At 39.7% G+C, this 19,513-nt stretch overlaps 1 protein-coding gene across 1 annotated transcript; it reads right to left on the bottom strand.

Moving 5' to 3' along the window:
- Positions 1-12,905: 12,905 nt before the first annotated feature.
- On the bottom strand, positions 12,906-14,987 carry LOC148102909 (uncharacterized). The gene has a single exon (XM_087840263.1). It carries the CDS (start codon positions 14,985-14,987, stop codon positions 13,269-13,271), a length of 1,719 nt encoding a protein of 572 aa, XP_087696389.1. The 3' UTR covers positions 12,906-13,268.
- Between the last annotated feature and the right edge of the window lie 4,526 nt (positions 14,988-19,513).

The raw sequence follows: 19,513 nt of genomic DNA, 5'->3' as shown, positions 1-19,513 counted from the left end.
CAACCTCTAGTGGCCAGGTGACTAACTGCATGGAAAGTGTGCAGTAGTGTTACTGTTTTTAGATGAGGTGCAACTCTGGAGATCCAGATAACTGATCAATGTTTACATGGCTTTAAATAATTCTTTAAATTGTTCTTTTCTTTAAACCATAAAACATGAGTGCCTCTAACCCAGCGGTCCCCAACCCCCGGGCCTCGGACCGGTACCGGTCTGTGAGAGTTGAGGCTCAGGTGTGAAATGTATGGTTTTCAGGGTTTTTATCGGTTTTCAGCATTATTTTTCCTGGGTCTTTTCACGTGTGTTATGAATAAATCGTATTTTTTTCGGTACCGGTACTAGTTTTATTTTGTTGTATTTATCCGTGACACCTTAAAGGCCAGTCCGTGAAAATATTGTCGGGCATAAACCGGTCCGTGGCGCAAAAAAGGTTGGGGACCGCTGCTTTAACCCACCTAACACCACAGATAATCCACACACTCTGCACAAATTCAAAGACTCACAGCTCAAGACACAAAACTCCACACAAAACGGAAAATCTCATTTTCAAAAATACCCGTGTACGTGTGGATGTGGCGTAAATTTCTATTCATCTGACCCCAGTTTTCTACTTTGCCTCACTCCACTTTAAATGAATTTTGACCTAGAAGATGACAAAGTTGTTAGAACATGTTCGCGTATGGCTCCGTCTTTGTACAACAGATTTTAACCTGAATTTGAGGATGGAATAGTGAACTATATACATGGACACAAATTCTTTTGGAAGTGTTCTTGATAGCTTACAGCGATTTCCAGTGGGCCCAAACATCACAGACATTCAATATAAATTCTTGCTTTTCTGGAGAAAAGCAAGCTGTTCTATTATGAATAAAGTATGGGTTTGTAAAAATTTAAAAATCATTGTATTCTGTTTTTAAGTTGTGTATACTTCCTTTCTATCATTTTCAGAATTGAAGGGGTTGTATATATGGTTACCAAGCAACTGAAATATATACTTTAAAAAAAGGTGTCACATACTTTCACATGCCTGTGGCTCAATTTCTTGAAGGATTCTGTAGAATGCAGATTTGGATTTTGTAGTAGTCAGTGCATTGTAGAGCTCCCTCATCTGATCCTGGCTGGTCCTGGCAGCTTGGATTTTGTTGTACATCTCTGGATGGATCAAACCCTGCTGTCTCAATTCCTCTGCTATAGGCATCACCAAAGTGATTGTTTGAATGAGTTTAGACCTTTTCTTGTCCAGGTCTGCTGAATATTTCTCAGCTGTAAGAAATATTCTTTGGAACTTTAGAAGCAGAGGAATTAAAGATGTTTTTATGGACATTTCATTATGAGTTAATTGTAAAATTATAATGATTAACTCACCTTCCTCTTCTATATCAGACAGGCAAAGACTAGCAAAATGCAAAGACAACTGTAAGTATTTTATCTTTTATCTTTATTATATATTTATTTATTTGTCTATGTACAATTAACTTTTTTACTGTCAATCACAAAATAACAATTGTCTCACCCCTGGGCATTAAATTGTAATTTGTCATTTTTTCTAGAGGTTTCTTCTGCATGTCTGCATGAAGTCTCCTCCCTGTTTCCTTCACTGTGTCCCCCTCCCCCTGCAGAGGCCGTTTTAAGAGGAAGGAGGGGTTTTCTTCACTCTTCTCAGTTCTGTTAACACCCTCTTTGTCACATTTCTTGTTCATCTTTTTACACCATCTACGTGCCAAACACTGGTTCCCCATGATGTTATTTCTTCACTGTCAGCTCAGTCACTTGGTGAATTGGTGTGACGGTGGACCCAAATGTAGACTTTTAAGGCTGAGTTACTATACAAAAACAAACCTTTATTTTAACATAGAACACGTCCAATGAAACATTAAACATTTTCCACAAAGCTAAACAGGGAAAAAAAGAACCAAACTACGATAAGAAAGTAAGGTAAACTGAGGATTTAAGTACACTAAAGATACACAGGGAGGGGAAAAATACAAAAAAAAAAAATCAGGTTGGACAGAGGATGTAAAACTAAACAGAAACCCCAAAGACAGTGGCAAAGAAAACATAAAAGAAAGTCTGATAATGCAAGAATGTCTAACACTGACACCTAACAGACACGGGGAATATAAGAGGGAAACAACATTATCTGTAAATAAGAATGGAGGACACAAATAACAAAAAGAAAACAGAGTTCAAACACTACATTGCATTGAAATATTAACTCCTTAGCACAAGGAAAATAATAAAACAACAAGCCACAAAGGACTGAACAGAAAATATTAAATAAAAGGTTGCAAAACTTAAAAAGCATGACCAACTCTGCCATTTGTAAAGCATTTAAATGTGAGCATTATTGCACATATATTGAGTTTAGGAGTCAGACCCAGACCACAGCATTTAGTCCTGTGGCAAATGGTTGCCTGCTCTGTGAGCTAAACCAGCACTCCTTTATGAAATATGTTTGAAAATATATATATATCTTTTTTCTTACCTTTGTGTCCTGTAAATGCTGCAATGAAACAGCTATGTTGCATTCTGAAGCTGTGGCTGGATTTAAAAAAAAAAAAAAAAGGCTGGACAGGAAGTGAACAGTTGTCAGGCTGAGCGGATACATCAGACTTTTATATTTTATATATATATATATATATTTATATATATACTTCTGCTCTGTGAGTGACTCGTGTGAGGTGGAAAAAAAAGTGTGTGCATTTTGTATAATTGTCATAAGCTTTATTATTTGTTTGAAGTGAACTAAATAATAAATTGAAATTGTACATAAGAACATTCATGGTAAGGTGTAATATGACATGATGAACAACAGATTACTTCCACTTTCACTAGTATGTAATAAAGTTATATACAATTAAATATCCTGTGCACTGAAGTCAGGGTTGAGCATTTTTTTTGTTTTTGTCAAAGCCCCAGGGTTCATCTGTCATGGTGGCCTCGAAATATCGATTCACAAAGTACTACTGGTGACACTGCTGATGACTTGTGACTCTTCTTGTGCATCCACTTATTATTTTACCACTGTGCTTTTCTTCCAGTCTTTTCCTCTTGTGACACTGCTGGGTGGTATAAGGCACATCTGTCAGTGAAGCTCCTGGAAGTCAGTGAGAAACCACAGGATGTTTTTTTTTTTACTCTGCAAATTTAATTTATTAGTGTCTAGTGTATTTTACTAATAGATATGGAAGTGGTGGATAAAAATTTTTATCATGTAGTTTTGTAACTTTTTTCTGCTAAAGCATGTTGCTGTGTCTTTGTACTCTGCACCTGTATCCTGAACTCTCATTTAACAATACAAACTAAAGTCTATTGAAGTCTGTTTACTTCTTTTCATGTAAATGAACTTTGTCACAAATGAAATTTCTCAGTTTGTGATATTGATTCTCATTAATGTGTTATATGTACACAGTTCACAGCAAAATTTCCCATCAGCAGTTAACAGTATTAGTTGACCTGCTGGTATGTATGTGGTGGGACGTGGTTTGCGGTGCAGTGCAGGGAAGGCAGACGCACCCACTCTGCATCCGCAATCACACCCACTGGCTGCAAGAAGGGGAATTAGGGTTGTGTTTGGGTTGGTGTTGTGGTGTGATGCATCTGCAGCTGAGAGCTGAGAGCTGCAGCTGAACTAATAAAGATGGCCCAAAACCTTGATCTGTGGACTCGCCGTGTCTCATTCACACCACAATGTATTTAAATAATAGCTAGCAACCCAATCACTAGTCTCAATATTTGTCATGCTTGCACATTATTATCAATGTTAGCAAACAAGCTAATACAATACTTAATAAACAGAGATTTGTTTGTGACTCTTCTAACTGTAACTACTACTATTGGAAATATTACTACTTTTTAAAAAAAATAGCTAGGTTAACTGCACATAAACTGTCATTAGCCTTCAGCTTGGTTGGCTAGCTACAGCTGCAGGGAAAGCTCATCTATCCAATCTCTTCTATTTATCCAATTCAGGGTTGTGGAGTGTCTGAAGCCCATCTTAACTGCCATAAGAGAAGAGGCAGGGTACAGCCTGGACAGGTCACCAGTTTATCACAGGGCTAGCACAGCGACTCAGACAACTATTTGCACCTATATTCACACCTATATCCAATTTAGACTCACCAATTAACCTAACAACACTAACAAGCTATTGAAAAGATGGGAAAACCCCTTTTTTTAAATACTTTTTAATACTTTTCATGCCATAATATTTCACAGACTTACAGTGTCATGACCAGAGCTTTGGTAAAAAGATGGTCTGACTGAATTTGAGGGGTATGGCATTCTAGAATGAAAATGACTGGTCAAATCCTGAAAGACATAACAAAGGGTGATTGGTTTTTCTAATTCATGGTGGTGGACGACCATATAATTGTGGTTGAATTTTGGTCGTAATACGGAAAGTTATCGGCTCTAATGTGGATTTACTTCTTTTGCTGTCACCCACGGGCATGCTCACTGTTGTACAGGAAATCGGATGTGTACAAAATAACCAGGAATGGAGATAAGACCGTCCCCTTTGGTCCCCCAGTGTTACTAAACACCACATCACATCACTATTACAATGTGCCAGTAGGTTGAAGTCAACCTAACAGTCTTCATTTTTGGTGAAACTGCATTCACCACTGTTTGGAGAGATTAATATTACATATTACATTTCTGCAACAACTTTTAAACCAAATTTCAATATGTTTACAAATATGCCATCCCATTTTTTTCTGAATCTCTTTTGAAAACAGTATATCAGAATCAGTGGCATGTCTAGAAAATCTTTGTTGGGGGGGCCAGGTAGGGGCATAGATTTGGAGAAGGGTGGCAGATGTAATTGGCAGATAATGTTAAAAACAATTCTACCAACCATTAACCATAATTCAATAACCCTATAAACCTAATAACCGAATGCACTTTTAACTCTTATTAGAATGAGATTTTAACCACTACGGTGCAAAGTTGTTAGATACTGCGTTGATAAAGTACAAGAGATACAATCAGTCAGTGTTTATTCAGCAGTCAAGGACATCAATATTTGCATAGTATTTTTACTGACGTGTAGTGCACATATGTTTTGGGCAAAAACATTTTTGAATATTAAAATACGAACATTTTTAACATACAATTGCCAAATTAGCCAATGCAAAACCAATGCCTATTAAAAAAAGAAGATAATCTTCTCACAAACTGGTGTTTGATTTTGAAACAGGAAAAAAAGTGGGGAAACAAATGAAAAGACTAACATTTGAATGAAACCTGAAAGCAAGTAAATACTTTATATGCTGCCTTATGGTAAACTTCGGTAATATTGATGTATGAAGAGCAACACTGGCTGATAATGAAATACAGTCAGCTGGCATGGTGACACTGCCAGTATTAACCTGCAGGGCTGGACTGGGACAAAAAATTGGGCATTTTCACTACAGACCAGCCCACCAGGTATTAAAGCCATAAAGCCTTTGAATGAAAACAAAATGCTGTTGTGACAGTGATATACACTGTCTTGTTGGTATATGTATGATTTCTATATATTTTACGTCAGATAAAAACTTTGTTCGTAAGCTTCAGATAATTATTTAATAAAAGCTAGATATTTTAAATGAGAATAAGAAAGAAAAGTATTTCTTTGTGCCCCCCTCTCCCTGTTGATGCCCTACCTGGCCCCCTGGCAACACTTTGCTAGACCCGCCCCTGCACAGTTACCAGCTGTCAGCTACTTAGAAAAGGATCCTGGTGTTATTTGTCTCTCAGAAACAGTTCATAACTTCCCTTCAACTCATTCATGTCACCTAAAAGGTAAACCTGTTTCTCCATCACCTGTTCAGCTCTGATGATTCAGTAAGGACATCTCCTGGTTTCATCCTCATGTTTCCATCTCACCACATATCCAAACCGATATCCTGACCACAGCTTTACAGCTGTGGCTCCAGCAAACATCAGCTGATACTAGAAATTAATATTAAATACATTCTAACAACAGCTGATCAAGCTTAAACGTGCTATTGTTGTTTAGCGCGACATTCGCTAGTTTCCTGTTTCTGGCGCAAAGTGGGCGATAAATAAGCAAGAGAGAAAAGCCGATCAGCTGATCATTGATCAGTTTCATGATTGAAGTAGCAACAGGGGAGGGAGGGGGAGAATGAGAGAAGAAGAGACAGCTGTGCAGCGTAAACACACAGAATAACTCCAGCTTTGTGTCTTTTTTCATTCTAGCTAAAGTACGGGACAAACTGCGTCTCTTCTCAGCTCAATACCAAACGCATAATATTTTCTCTGAATGAGGGACCATTCCATTTTTTAAGGAGCCGTTGGCAACTCTACTAACTAACCTTATGAATAAAATAAACTTCACTATCAGTAACATCATAGCAACCGAACAGCTGTATAGAAACTCCGTCATGCTAGCTCACGCAGTACGAGTTATTGTAACTGACTGTAAAAACTTGGTTTATATCTGACCCAGATAGACTGCAGGTCATAACTTCTTACCTGAAGTTCAGTTCACCTGATAGTCGGACCAGCGGCTGCCTCGGGACTCTCCTCCTCCTGCCTCCCCTTCCCTCATCCACCTGTTGCCTCTGTGGAAGCTCCGCCATAGCCACCACCAAACAACTGGGTTATTTTTACACATCGGCCAGCATCTGGCCAATCCACCAACTCTCACTGTTCATGCCGTTACAAAATAAATAAATAAATAAGTCATCAGCCCACCATGCAAATGTTCGATGGCTAGTCCAGCTATGTTAACTTGTTAATCTTTTGCTGAAAAAATGTTTTCTGCAGTGCTGTCTTTCGTGCTTGGCTCTCCTACCTTTGCTAACATGATGCTCATAGTGCAGAAGCTGTGCTGCATTCACTTACCCTCGGATATCTGAGCTTCACTGTGAAACCATAATCGATTGTATAGGAATTTCTTTCACCTAGATATTAATGACATTATTTATTGTATTAACATGTCTGACACTCATACTGTAAGACAAATGGTAGGGGGTGTAGCAAGGATGTTGGGGGGGAAACAGGAACTCCAGAGGACCAGTCTTTTGTCTCTTCGAGGATTCTGGGAAGTAGCAAGGGAGTGTGAACCTTGAGGTGTGAAACAGCTGTGTACTGCCTTTTGTTCCCAGAGAAGGTATTTAACTGAGAGCCATGCTAAGCTCAGTGAGACTCTGCTGACCGTCTGTCCCGCGGCCATGGGGGCTCCACAAGCTTGGTTGTATGTTGTGTGCTTGGATTAAAGAATGTTAGCTACCGCTCACCGCTCGTCTGCAGGCTTTATTTAAGTGAAAAACTTCCACAACAAATTGGCGCTATGAGCAGGGTGGTCCGTGTGGTCGCTGAACAACGGTTCCGTGGACGGGCTGATCACCCCTGAGGGAAAAGGTACCTTTGTCCTACCAGCTGTTGAAGAGAAGGAAATGGAGGAGTCACGGAGCCGTGTGTTTCAGTCCTCCACCGAGATCATCGATTTTGAGGGGACTTCTGCAGATGGGTGAGTTGTAGCTAACTTGTATACAGTCATGGAGAGTTTTTTTGTCTGGCCGAGGGGGAGAACGCTGGCCGACTCCGGAGTTCGAGTCTCCGGAGGGAAAATCCTGGCGGTTTGAGGCCCCAGGCTTGTGTTGGGTACGGCTCATCACAAGGACAGTGGCTCGTGCACGTTGTTGGGGAGAAGCCGGCCCAGACCTGTGTTCGGTCCAAGTACACCACAGGAACGGCGGTTCGGGTACACTGTCGGGGAAAATCCTGGGGTTAGAGTCCCCAGGCTTGTGTTCGGTTCCGGTGTTGTGCAAAAGAAAAGCAGTCTTCTGCCAGAGTAATTGCAAAACACCGGGCCATCACAGGGAACGGTGGTTCGAGTCCACCGTTGATAATCACGTCTGCACAATACAGTGTGTGGAGTGACGGTATTTTAGCACTTTTCTGCCGGTAAGGGAAGAAGGCCATTGCAGGGGACGCTCTGAATGTAAAGGGAAGCTGGATCCAGTAAAGCGGCAGGCCTTCCACCAGGCGGCCAGAGACAAACTCAATACGTGACTGTATGGTAAGAATTGAGTAAATGTGTAGTGTGTAAGATTGCAGAGAATGGTTGTGTGGGAAAGTTGATGTGTGTGTAAAAACAGTGAAAAATGGGGTTACAAAATGTTGAAAATGGGGAACAAAACAAGAAAGAAAAAAAAAGAGAGAGAGGAGTGTAGAAATGTGTGTAAAAGTTGTTTCCAACTAGTGGGAGAGGGTGGTACTGCAGGCCACCAGCTCCCCTAGGGTGGACACACACAAAAAAAATTTTTTTAGCAGAATTGTTGATAAAATAAGCAAAATAGGAAGAGGGTTTGGTGTTTTTCAACGTAAAACAACTACAATCTCTCTGGGTTTTAAGAAAGGGGAATTCAGAACCAGAGAGGGGAGATGTGTTGTTTTAAGCAATGAGAAGAATGATCAAAATGTCTCAGTGTGTACTTGCAGGTGAAGAGCAGACCTTGATCAATTTTCCACGTGCAGCAGTCGGAAGAAAACTATAGGTTAACATCATTAGAAACACTCAAGCCAAGTTTTGGCTAAATTGTTTTACAGCTTAACTTCCATGTGTTTGTCACCCTGAGAACACAAGCTCCAAGAATCTCTCCCTGAAGACAAGAAATGCAGTTTCAGAACAACGAGATGGATCTCGAGAGCTCACAGCAGCATCCTGAGCAGTGAAGAAAAGGTCCAGCAGCAACAGCTGTGCAAGACAGCGACAGCAAGGAGAAAAATGGCATCATCATGACTGGATGGATGGATGTGCATTTCCAAGGAGCTGCAACTTCACTGTGTGAATGGACTTTTGAAAAGACTGCTTGAGTTGGACATTTGCCACTTTCGGCGCAAAAAATGGCAAAATGAGACAGTGGAAGACACAGGACAAAGCTGAAAGACAACTGACTCTCACTGGACTGCTGCAAGGGGGAGAGATGAGATGAGACCACAGTCAAAGGAGAAGGGGACAACATGGAGGAAGGCTGTTGTAGTGTGGGAATAAAATTTGGGTTTAGGAAACTGGGAAGGAAAAAACGACTGCCTTGCGTGGAGAATTGAAAAGTGTCTGGAGCACCGCAAAAAGGAGAGGTACACAAAAAATTACACAAACAGAAAAATGCATTAATCCTACTAACACAAACACACATGCAATGAAGCTCATGAAGACCAAATAGCATTTTAAGCATTTCTGTTACCATCATCTTGTCCGGTTCACTTAGTAGGTTAAGAAGTGATACATAGACTAGTGAACTAGTATTATTTTTGGGGAAGGATGATTGAATCATTGCAGGGGTGAACAGAATGCTGCGGGAGGGTCAGATGAGTGGGGACTAATAGATTATTGAGTTTCTTGTTTCTGATGTGTGAGGGAGGTCTTATCGTGACACACATCTGGGTACATGGGGAAAACAAAAACTCATTTTCTAATAGAATATTGCTGTTGTGTGAGGTGTGTGACTGGTGGATGAAAGTTTTGGAGATTTACTGATGCTTTTTCCTTTGGTACCACTTTGAACCTGCCAATTAGTTTTGTTTTGATCTATCATTCTAAGGGAGTATGCTTAGACAACTTCTAAAACTAGGCCTTCATATTTTTTGATTTTTAACAGTGCACTGAGATTTTTGTTTGGCAATTTTCTCTTTTTCAAGCAGGCCTGCAAGATCGGAATCGAAAGCGCTACACAACATGTTGATCAATCGGAAGTGAGCTTCTCCAAAATTAAAATGGGCTCAGGAGAAAGCCACTTATTTGGGACAATCAGAAAACAAGTCCCTGGCAAAAAGGATTCAGCGAGGTAATCCAGTCTAAATTCTTTTTTATTTTTTGAACTGACGTCATTGCTGGCAGTAGAAACTTATTGCGTCACGAGAGGTTCTACTGTCGGCAAATAAAAATGGGAACTGACTATGCAAGATTGCACCTCCACCTTGACCTAACAAAAGGGTGGATGTATGTATGTTTCTTTTTACAGGAGCAGAAAGGTGACAGCAACATCCTGGGTTGCATGGGCTTTTGGGCCATGCTGACTTAACCTTTTAAATGCCACTTTCTGTGTCTTTGTGAATTTACCAGCGGTGTGTTATTCATGACCTTGTATTGTTTACAGTGCAGAGGTCACTGTGAGAAAGTGTGCATACAGACGCGCTGCGCTAAAATCTATATCACTTTTTCCACAGCAAAGGGTTAATCATATGATCTAATCACATGATTTACAGCAGGACACACCACTGGCTAATGTTTTTTCTTACAACAGGGCCTGGAGTGAAGCTACTTCAGGGGAGAAGCCCTGAGAATTTTTAAGAGACAATGCACAATTTTATTGTGCATGTCTAATTGTGCTAAGCTAACATAGGGCAAAAGAGGGTTTTTCCGGGGGAGCTTTCATTTTTAAATTGCAGGAACCGTGACATGAGGGATATGGAAGGATTGACTGAGGCGCAGATGCAGACCATGACTGGGAGACAATGCTTCAACAAGACCAGTGGAAAGCAGGGACCATCTGCAGGACAACTGACAAACGACAGTGGGCTTCCAAAGGATTATCACGAGGAGATTTTGAACAGCAAAATCTTAAAATAAAATGAAAGAGTTTCGTCGTTGACACTGAGGAAGACAACTAAGGTGTACGATGTGCTCTGCCTTAAATCTACAGCCGCGTTGGAACAGAAATCGAGAGATGAAGACAGCGTGCCAAGCTCCAAAAGTGACAGCGCAAGGAAGATCAGCATTGGAATTATGACTCTGTAAATGGCACAGACACCAGGAGCCATGACTGTGACTGAGACAGACCACCTAATGCTGTTTCACTTTGCCATGCAAAGTACTTTGACACTCTGGAGAAGACCTTTCCTCTGTATCATTGTTGTTTCCATTTGCATGTGAGAGCTTAGATTGTGGGGAAGATTAAAGATGAACAAAGGGTGGTGGGAGAACAGTGAAGTGAGGATACACAGTGTGAAACTCCTTTAAGTGTACAATAATGTTGATGTGATATACAGAATGTCAGGAAAGAAATTCTGGTTTTAATGTGATTCTTGATTTTAGAATCAAAGGGTGGGATTGTATAGGAATTTCTTTCACCTAGATATTAATGACATTATTTATTGTATTAACATGTCTGACACTCATACTGTAAGACAAATGGTAGGGGGTGTAGCAAGGATGTTGGGGGGGAAACAGGAACTCCAGAGGACCAGTCTTTTGTCTCTTCGAGGATTCTGGGAAGTAGCAAGGGAGTGTGAACCTTGAGGTGTGAAACAGCTGTGTACTGCCTTTTGTTCCCAGAGAAGGTATTTAACTGAGAGCCATGCTAAGCTCAGTGAGACTCTGCTGACCGTCTGTCCCGCGGCCATGGGGGCTCCACAAGCTTGGTTGTATGTTGTGTGCTTGGATTAAAGAATGTTAGCTACCGCTCACCGCTCGTCTGCAGGCTTTATTTAAGTGAAAAACTTCCACAACACGTACATTTAATATTTCATTCAATTTTAGTGTTTTAGCTTCGGGGTAGCACCTGGGGTGGCCAGTCTGGTTGGGGGGGTGGCCTGTGCCCCCCTAGGCCACCCCGCTGGACACGCCACTGAACCCATCTCGTGTCCTGTGTCTTCTAAAGCTGTCTGTACTTTTACAGACAAAAGTTCATCAGCAAACAGTTTGCAGGCCTCTAATTATCAGGCTGTACTCAAGCACTTGAATTCAACGTAAAAGCTGTGCTGTCATACAGAACCAAGTACCCTCCGTGGAAACTATAGCTAATGTCACAACTGGATCTGATGAGACAGCTATGATTTCTGGACTCGAAGTAAATAATCCTGAATCAATTTATACAACATCAGTTTGTTTGTTTTGCTTTCATAACAAATAGTTTGAGCCATAAAAAAAAATAAAAAAAATCATCAAGAGAAAGACAATAAGCTGCCTAGTTTGTTCGAAATACACCGCAGTATAATATTATATCACATTTTTTATCTCTAGTTTTTCGTGTCCGGTTATTTACAAATGAATACTGTGTAATGCTTGTGTAAGTGAAAACCTGTCCGGCTACCTTGATCAGATTTTTACTGCACTACAAACTTCTACTATGATTAAAAAGAACAAAGAAAGCACAATGAATATAAACAGAATATAATGCTTTTCACTTAAAAGTAAATACTGCCCAGAGAGTGAACTACTGTGGTGGAGTGCTTCTGGTTTACGATATAATTTACACGTGAGCCTTGAATTCCAGTTTATGAAATGGCTCTTGCTGATCATGCAAATACCTCTGCCCTGTCCTCACTTTCTTATATCTTTGTTCCATGAAGTTGGGACATATTAATGATATTTTTTCCTGTAAAATTCAGTAACTCTTCCTTTAGCTAACAGTTCCAATGTGTGTCAAAGTGTACAGGTCCTTCTCAAAAAATGTGCATATTGTGATAAAGTTCATTATTTTCTGTAATGTACTGATAAACATTAGACTTTCATATATTTTAGATTCATTACACACAACTGAAGTAGTTCAAGCCTTTCATTGTTTTAATATTGATGATTTTGGCATACAGCTCATGAAAACCCAAAATTCCTATCTCAAAAATTTAGCATATCATGAAAAGGTTCTCTAAACGAGCTATTAACCTAATAATCTGAATCAACGAATTAACTCTAAACACCTGCAATCATAGAATGATTACAATATTGAAAAGAACAAATGCCTGAATCCTAAATTGTGGATATCCTATTGTTGTGATCTAAAATGTAACACTAAATGTGATTAAAACACTAAAAATCTGGACTCCTGGGCTCAACGACTGGAAGGATCACCAGCCCGAGGAAAACACAAAATACACATGACCTCGTGACAAAGACAATTCATTCTTGAATGAAGACATTGATCTGACTTTTTAAAATTTTGTCAATTGTGTTTATTATTAATTTGGGAAATAGAAAGTGTGTGTGTGTGTGTGTGTGGGGGGGGGGGGGGTTGTAAAGAAGAAGGGAAAGGAAAGGGATAGAAAGAAGGAAAGAGATAGAGGAGAGAGAACCCCAACAATCCCCTCTGAGCAAGCACTAGGTGCGACAGTGGATAGGAAAAACTCCCTATAAGGGAAGAAACCTATGACAGAACCAGGCTCTAGAGGGGGCAGTCAACTGTCGGGACTGGTTGGGGAGTGAGGGTGAAAAGAGAGAGAGGGGGGAGAGATGGGACAGGTGTTAGGAGTTAAAGGGAGATTGGTGAGGGAGAGGTGTCAGGAGAGAAAGGGAGAGAAAGGGAGAGGAGAGGTGAAAATTAAGATGGAACAGAGGTGGAGGAAGACGAGGTGACATCAGCAGTAGAAAAAGTAGAAAAAGAAGAAAAAGCAGGAGTGTTCCTCCTCCAGAAGAAGCGGAAGCGTTTTTTCTTCTTTTCCACAAGCTTTTCCACGAGCACTTTTTTCTCTAGGATGAGGGTTCTCAGCTGATCGATTGTCTCTGCATTCTCCTGCTCAAGTTTCTTGCATGTTTTCTCCACTTCTTCTAATTTGGCTTGTTTGTCTTCAAGCCTTTCTTCAAGCCTAACCCTCTCAAAGTCCTGAAGAATTTCTTTGTCTTCTTTCTGCTTTATCTCCTGTTGTTCTTGGTCTTGAAGCAGCTCTTGATATTTGTGCAGTGTTTCATCAAGCTTTGCCTGCAGCGCTCCGTATTGTTCCTGCACACCTTGCATGTCTCTCTGGTTAATGTCCAGTTTGTCTTTCTCTTCAAGGATTTCTTTATTCTTTTGCAGAGCTTCATCAAGCATTACTTGCAAGCCTTCGTTGTGTTTCTCGATGTCCTGAAGCTTGTAATCCAGATGTTTCTGTTTCATGTCTTGCTGTTCTTTCTCTTGAAGGAAATCTTTATTTCTCTGCAGAGCTTTATCAAGCTTTATTTTCTGCGCTGTGTATTTTTCCTGCACGTCTTCAAGCTTGCAGTCCGTTTGTTTCTGTTTAATTTCTTGTTGCTTTTGTTCTTGAAGCAACTCCTTATTTTTGTTCAGTGTTTTATCAAGCTTTACCTGAAGCGCTTTGTATTTTTCCTCCGTGCCTTGGAGTTTGTTCTGCTTCATGTCCTGTTGATCTTTTTCATGGAGGAGCTCTTTAATTTTTTGCAGAGCTTCATTAAGCTTGATTTGCAAGCCTTTGTTGTGTTTCTCCATGTCCTGAAGCTTGAAATCCATTTCCTTCTGTTTTATCTCCTGTAGCCTTTTTTCTTGAAGAAAGTCTTCCTTTGTGTGCGGTCTTTCATCAAGCTTTATCTGCAGCGCTCTGTTTTTCTCCTCCATTTCTTGGAGTTGGCACTGCATGTCCCTCTGGTTAATGTCCAGTTTGTCTTTCTCTTCAAGGATTTCTTTATTCTTTTGCAGAGCTTCATCAAGCATTACTTGCAAGCCTTCGTTGTGTTTCTCGATGTCCTGAAGCTTGCAATCCAGATGTTTCTGTTTCATGTCTTGCTGTTCTTTCTCTTGAAGGAAATCTTTATTTCTCTGCAGAGCTTTATCAAGCTTTATTTTCTGCGCTGTGTATTTTTCCTGCACGTCTTCAAGCTTGCAGTCCATGTGTTTCTGTTTAATTTCTTGTTGCTTTTGTTCTTGAAGCAACTCCTTATTTTTGTTCAGTGTTTTATCAAGCTTTACCTGAAGCGCTTTGTATTTTTCCTCCATGCCTTGGAGTTTGTTCTGCTTCATGTTCTGTTGATCTTTTTCATGGAGGAGCTCTTTATTTTTTTGGAGAGCTTCATTAAGCTTGATTTGCAAGCCTTTGTTGTGTTTCTCCATGTCCTGAAGCTTGAAATCCATTTCCTTCTGTTTTATCTCCTGTAGCCTTTTTTCTTGAAGAAAGTCTTCCTTTGTGTGCGGTCTTTCATCAAGCTTTACCTGCAGCGCTCTGTTTTTCTCCTCCATTTCTTGGAGTTGGCACTGCAAGTCTCTCTGGTTTATTTTCAGGTGTTCGTTCTCTTCAAGGATTTCTTCTTTTTTTTTTCTCTGAGACATGTTTGAATCTGTAAACTGTCACTCTCAAAAGGATCCAAATGTTTTAAAAGAATGTTTGAACGCTACGAACATAAATGCTGCGAATAACGGACTAAAAGTGGTTGTGTCTGACCCCTGTTTAAGGATTCTTTAGGATCAAAAGATCAAAGGACAAAGTGGTCATAAGATTCTAAACGTGTCATAGTTGCCAATAGATGGTGGCAGTTTAGTTTCCTTTTTGCATTTGAAAATAAACACTGGGCTGATTTTAACACCATTACAAGAAGTGTTGTTAATCATTCTTTTAAATCATAATCAGGTTACCACAAATTGTTTTTTAATTTAGTAGAACTCAAAATGTTTGTCAGTGGGTAAACAATTCATAATGCACCTTCAGGAACATCAAGTTATTCTTAGTACTGCATACTTGCAATGAATAAGTTGTCCTAACAGTCATCTTAAGTAAACTTTACTCAATTTTTTGGAGGTAACGAGTTTGCATAGTTTTTTGAGTTCTGGGAACTAATTAGATTTTACAGTGCAGTAGTTTGAACATTTATAATAACATTTCTGCACACTGGAACAAACCTGTCTCCTTTTCTAGAACTGTTGCTAACACTTATGAGATGAAAATGAATCTTCCATCGTGAAGATAGAGAGTGACAAATGTTACTTTTCTTTTTTTCTTTATATCTAAACTTTAAAAACAAAAAACTGTTGAAATTACCTGGACTGCCTCAGCCCAGGTGATGTAACATTAGCAGACAGAGGGTTTGATGTTGCAGAATCTTTGGAGCTGTACCATGCTGAACTGAAGAGCCCAGCTTTCACCAAAAGGAAGAACTAACTGGTGTTATGTGTCAAATTAACTGACATGTTAGCTGGTGGAGTACCCACTGCATTATATATATATTAATATATATATATTAATATATATATATATATATATCATCTCTTTTTTATAATAGATAATCAAAAACTTTATTTAAACTAAGATTTTAAAAATATCTGACCACACGTACAACTGCTTCACAAACTCTATAAAGCATTCACACTCCAACGGATGCATCAGAAAGCAACTTGGGATTACAATCTTGTCCAAGGATATTTCGCCTGCAGATTGGAGCAGCCAGGGATCAAACCAGAAAACTTTCTGATCAAAAGCTGACTTGTGCTAAATCCTGAACGGCAGCCACCCCATTTTAGCCAGCCAAGATTAAATGGCGCATTCTTTAATTACAGAGTTAGGGATTGTTACATGGAACGCAAAAGAAATGTTGAACCCATCCAGTGGCGTGTCTAGAAAATCTTTGTTGGGGGGGCCAGGTAGGGGCATAGATTTGGAGAAGGGTGGCAGATGTAATTGGCAGATAATGTTAAAAACAATTCTACCAACCGTTAACCATAATTCAATAACTCTATAAACCTAATAACCGAATGCGCTTTTAACTCTTATTAGAATGAGATTTTAACCACTACGGTGCAAAGTTGTTAGATACTGCGTTGATAAAGTACAAGAGATACAATCAGTCAGTGTTTATTCAGCAGTCAAGGACATCAATATTTGCATAGTATTTTTACTGACGTGTAGTGCACATATGTTTTGGGCAAAAACATTTTTGAATATTAAAATACGAACATTTTTAACATACAATTGCCAAATTAGCCAATGCAAAACCAATGCCTATTAAAAAAAGAAGATAATCTTCTCACAAACTGGTGTTTGATTTTGAAACAGGAAAAAAGTGAGGAAACAAATGAAAAGACTAACATTTGAATGAAACCTGAAAGCAAGTAAATACTTTATATGCTGCCTTATGGTAAACTTTGGTAATATTGATGTATAAAGAACAACACTGGCTGATAATGAAATACAGTCAGCTGGCATGGTGACACTGCCAGTATTAACCTGCAGGGCTGGACTGGGACAAAAAATTGGGCATTTTCACTACAGACCGGCCCACCAGGTATTAAAGCCATAAAGCCTTTGAATGAAAACAAAATGCTGTTGTGACAGTGATGTACACTGTCTTGTTGGTATATGTATGATTTCTATATATTTTACGTCAGATAAAAACTTTGTTCGTAAGCTTCAGATAATTATTTAATAAAAGCTAGATATTTTAAATGAGAATAAGAAAGAAAAGTATTTCTTTGTGCCCCCCTCTCCCTGTTGATGCCCTACCTGGCCCCCTGGCAACACTTTGCTAGACCTGCCCCTGCACAGTTACCAGCTGTCAGCTACTTAGAAAAGGATCCTGGTGTTATTTGTCTCTCAGAAACAGTTCATAACTTCCCTTCAACTCATTCATGTCACCTAAAAGGTAAACCTGTTTCTCCATCACCTGTTCAGCTCTGATGATTCAGTAAGGACATCTCCTGGTTTCATCCTCATGTTTCCCTCTCACCACATATCCAAACCGATATCCTGACCAGCAGCTTTTACAGCTGTGGCTCCAGCAAACATCAGCTGATACTAGAAATTAATATTAAATAAATTCTAACAACAGCTGATCAAGCTTAAACGTGCTACTGTTGTTTAGCGCGACATTCGCTAGTTTCCTGTTTCTGGCGCAAAGTGGGCGATAAATAAACAAGAGAGAAAAGCCGATCAGCTGATCACTGATCAGTTTCATGATTGAAGTAGCAACAGGGGAGGGAGGGGGAGAATGAGAGAAGAAGAGACAGCTGTGCAGCGTAAACACACAGAATAACTCCAGCTTTGTGTCTTTTTTCATTCTACCTAAAGTACGGGACAAACTGCGTCTCTTCTCAGCTCAATACAAAGCGCATAATATTTTCTCTGAATGAGGGACCATTCCATTTTTTAAGGAGCCGTTGGCAACTCTACTAACTAACCTTATGAATAAAATAAACTTCACTATCAGTAACATCATAGCAACCGAACAGCTGTATAGAAACTCCGTCATGCTAGCTCACGCAATACAAGTTATTGTAACTGACTGTAAAAAGTCAGCACAACGAAAATAAACTCCACCTAAACTTGGTTTATATCTGACCCAGATAGACTGCAGGTCATAACTTCTTACCTGAAGTTCAGTTCACCTGATAGTCGGACCGGCGGCTGCCTCGGGTCTCTCCTCCTCCTGCCTCCCCTTCCCTCATCCACCTGTTGCCTCTGTGGAAGCTCCGCCATAGCCACCACCAAACAACTGAGTTATTTTTACACATCGGCCAGCATCTGGCCAATCCACCACCTCTCATTGTTCATGCCGTTACAAAATAAATAAATAAATAAGTCATCAGCCCACCGTGCAAATGTCCGATGGCTAGTCCAGCTATGTTAACTTGTTAATCTTTTGCTGAAAAAATGTTTTCTGCTGTGCTGTCTTTCGTGCTTGGCTCTCCTACCTTTGCTAACATGATGCTCATAGTGCAGAAGCCGTGCTGCATTCACTTACCCTCGGATATCTGAGCTTCACTGTGAAACCATAATCGTACATTTAATATTTCATTCAATTTTAGTGTTTTAGCTTCGGGGTAGCACCTGGGGTGGCCAGTCTGGTTGGGGGGGTGGCCTGTGCCCCCCTAGACCACCCCGCTGGACACGCCACTGAACCCATCTCGTGTCCTGTGTCTTCTAAAGCTGTCTGTACTTTTACAGACAAAAGTTCATCAGCAAACAGTTTGCAGGCCTCTAATTATCAGGCTGTACTCAAGCACTTGAATTCAACGTAAAAGCTGTGCTGTCATACAGAACCAAGTACCCTCCGCGGAAACTATAGCTAATGTCACAACTGGATCTGATGAGACAGCTATGATTTCTGGACTCAAAGTAAATAATCCTGATTCAATTTATACAACATCAGTTTGTTTGTTTTGCTTTCATAACAAATAGTTTGAGCCATAAAAAAAAATAAAAAAAATAAAAAAGAAAGTATCATCAAGAGAAAGACAATAAGCTGCCTAGTTTGTTCGAAATACACCGCAGTATAATATTATATCACATTTTTTATCTCTAGTTTTTCGTGTCCGGTTATTTACAAATGAATACTGTGTAATGCTTGTGTAAGTGAAAACCTGTCCGGCTACCTTGATCAGATTTTTACTGCACTACAAACTTCTAGTATGATTAAAAAGAACAAAGAAAGCACAATGAATATAAACAGAATATAATGCTTTTCACTTAAAAGTAAATACTGCCCAGAGAGTGAACTACTGTGGTGGAGTGCTTCTGGTTTACGATATAATTTACACGTGAGCCTTGAATTCCAGTTTATGAAATGGCTCTTGCTGATCATGCAAATACCTCTGCCCTATCCTCACTTTCTTATATCTTTGTTCCATGAAGTTGGGACATATTAATGATATTTTTTCCTGTAAAATTCAGTAACTCTTTCTTTAGCTAACAGTTCCAATGTGTGTCAAAGTGTACAGGTCCTTCTCAAAAAATTTGCATATTGTGATAAAGTTCATTATTTTCTGTAATGTACTGATAAACATTAGACTTTCATATATTTTAGATTCATTACACACAACTGAAGTAGTTCAAGCCTTTCATTGTTTTAATATTGATGATTTTGGCA

This window comes from Neolamprologus brichardi, chromosome 4, assembly GCF_056152115.1.
Source record: "Neolamprologus brichardi isolate AB-2024 chromosome 4, ASM5615211v1, whole genome shotgun sequence".
Lineage (NCBI taxonomy): Eukaryota > Metazoa > Chordata > Actinopteri > Cichliformes > Cichlidae > Neolamprologus > Neolamprologus brichardi.
This window is presented reverse-complemented; position numbering and strand designations above follow the sequence as displayed.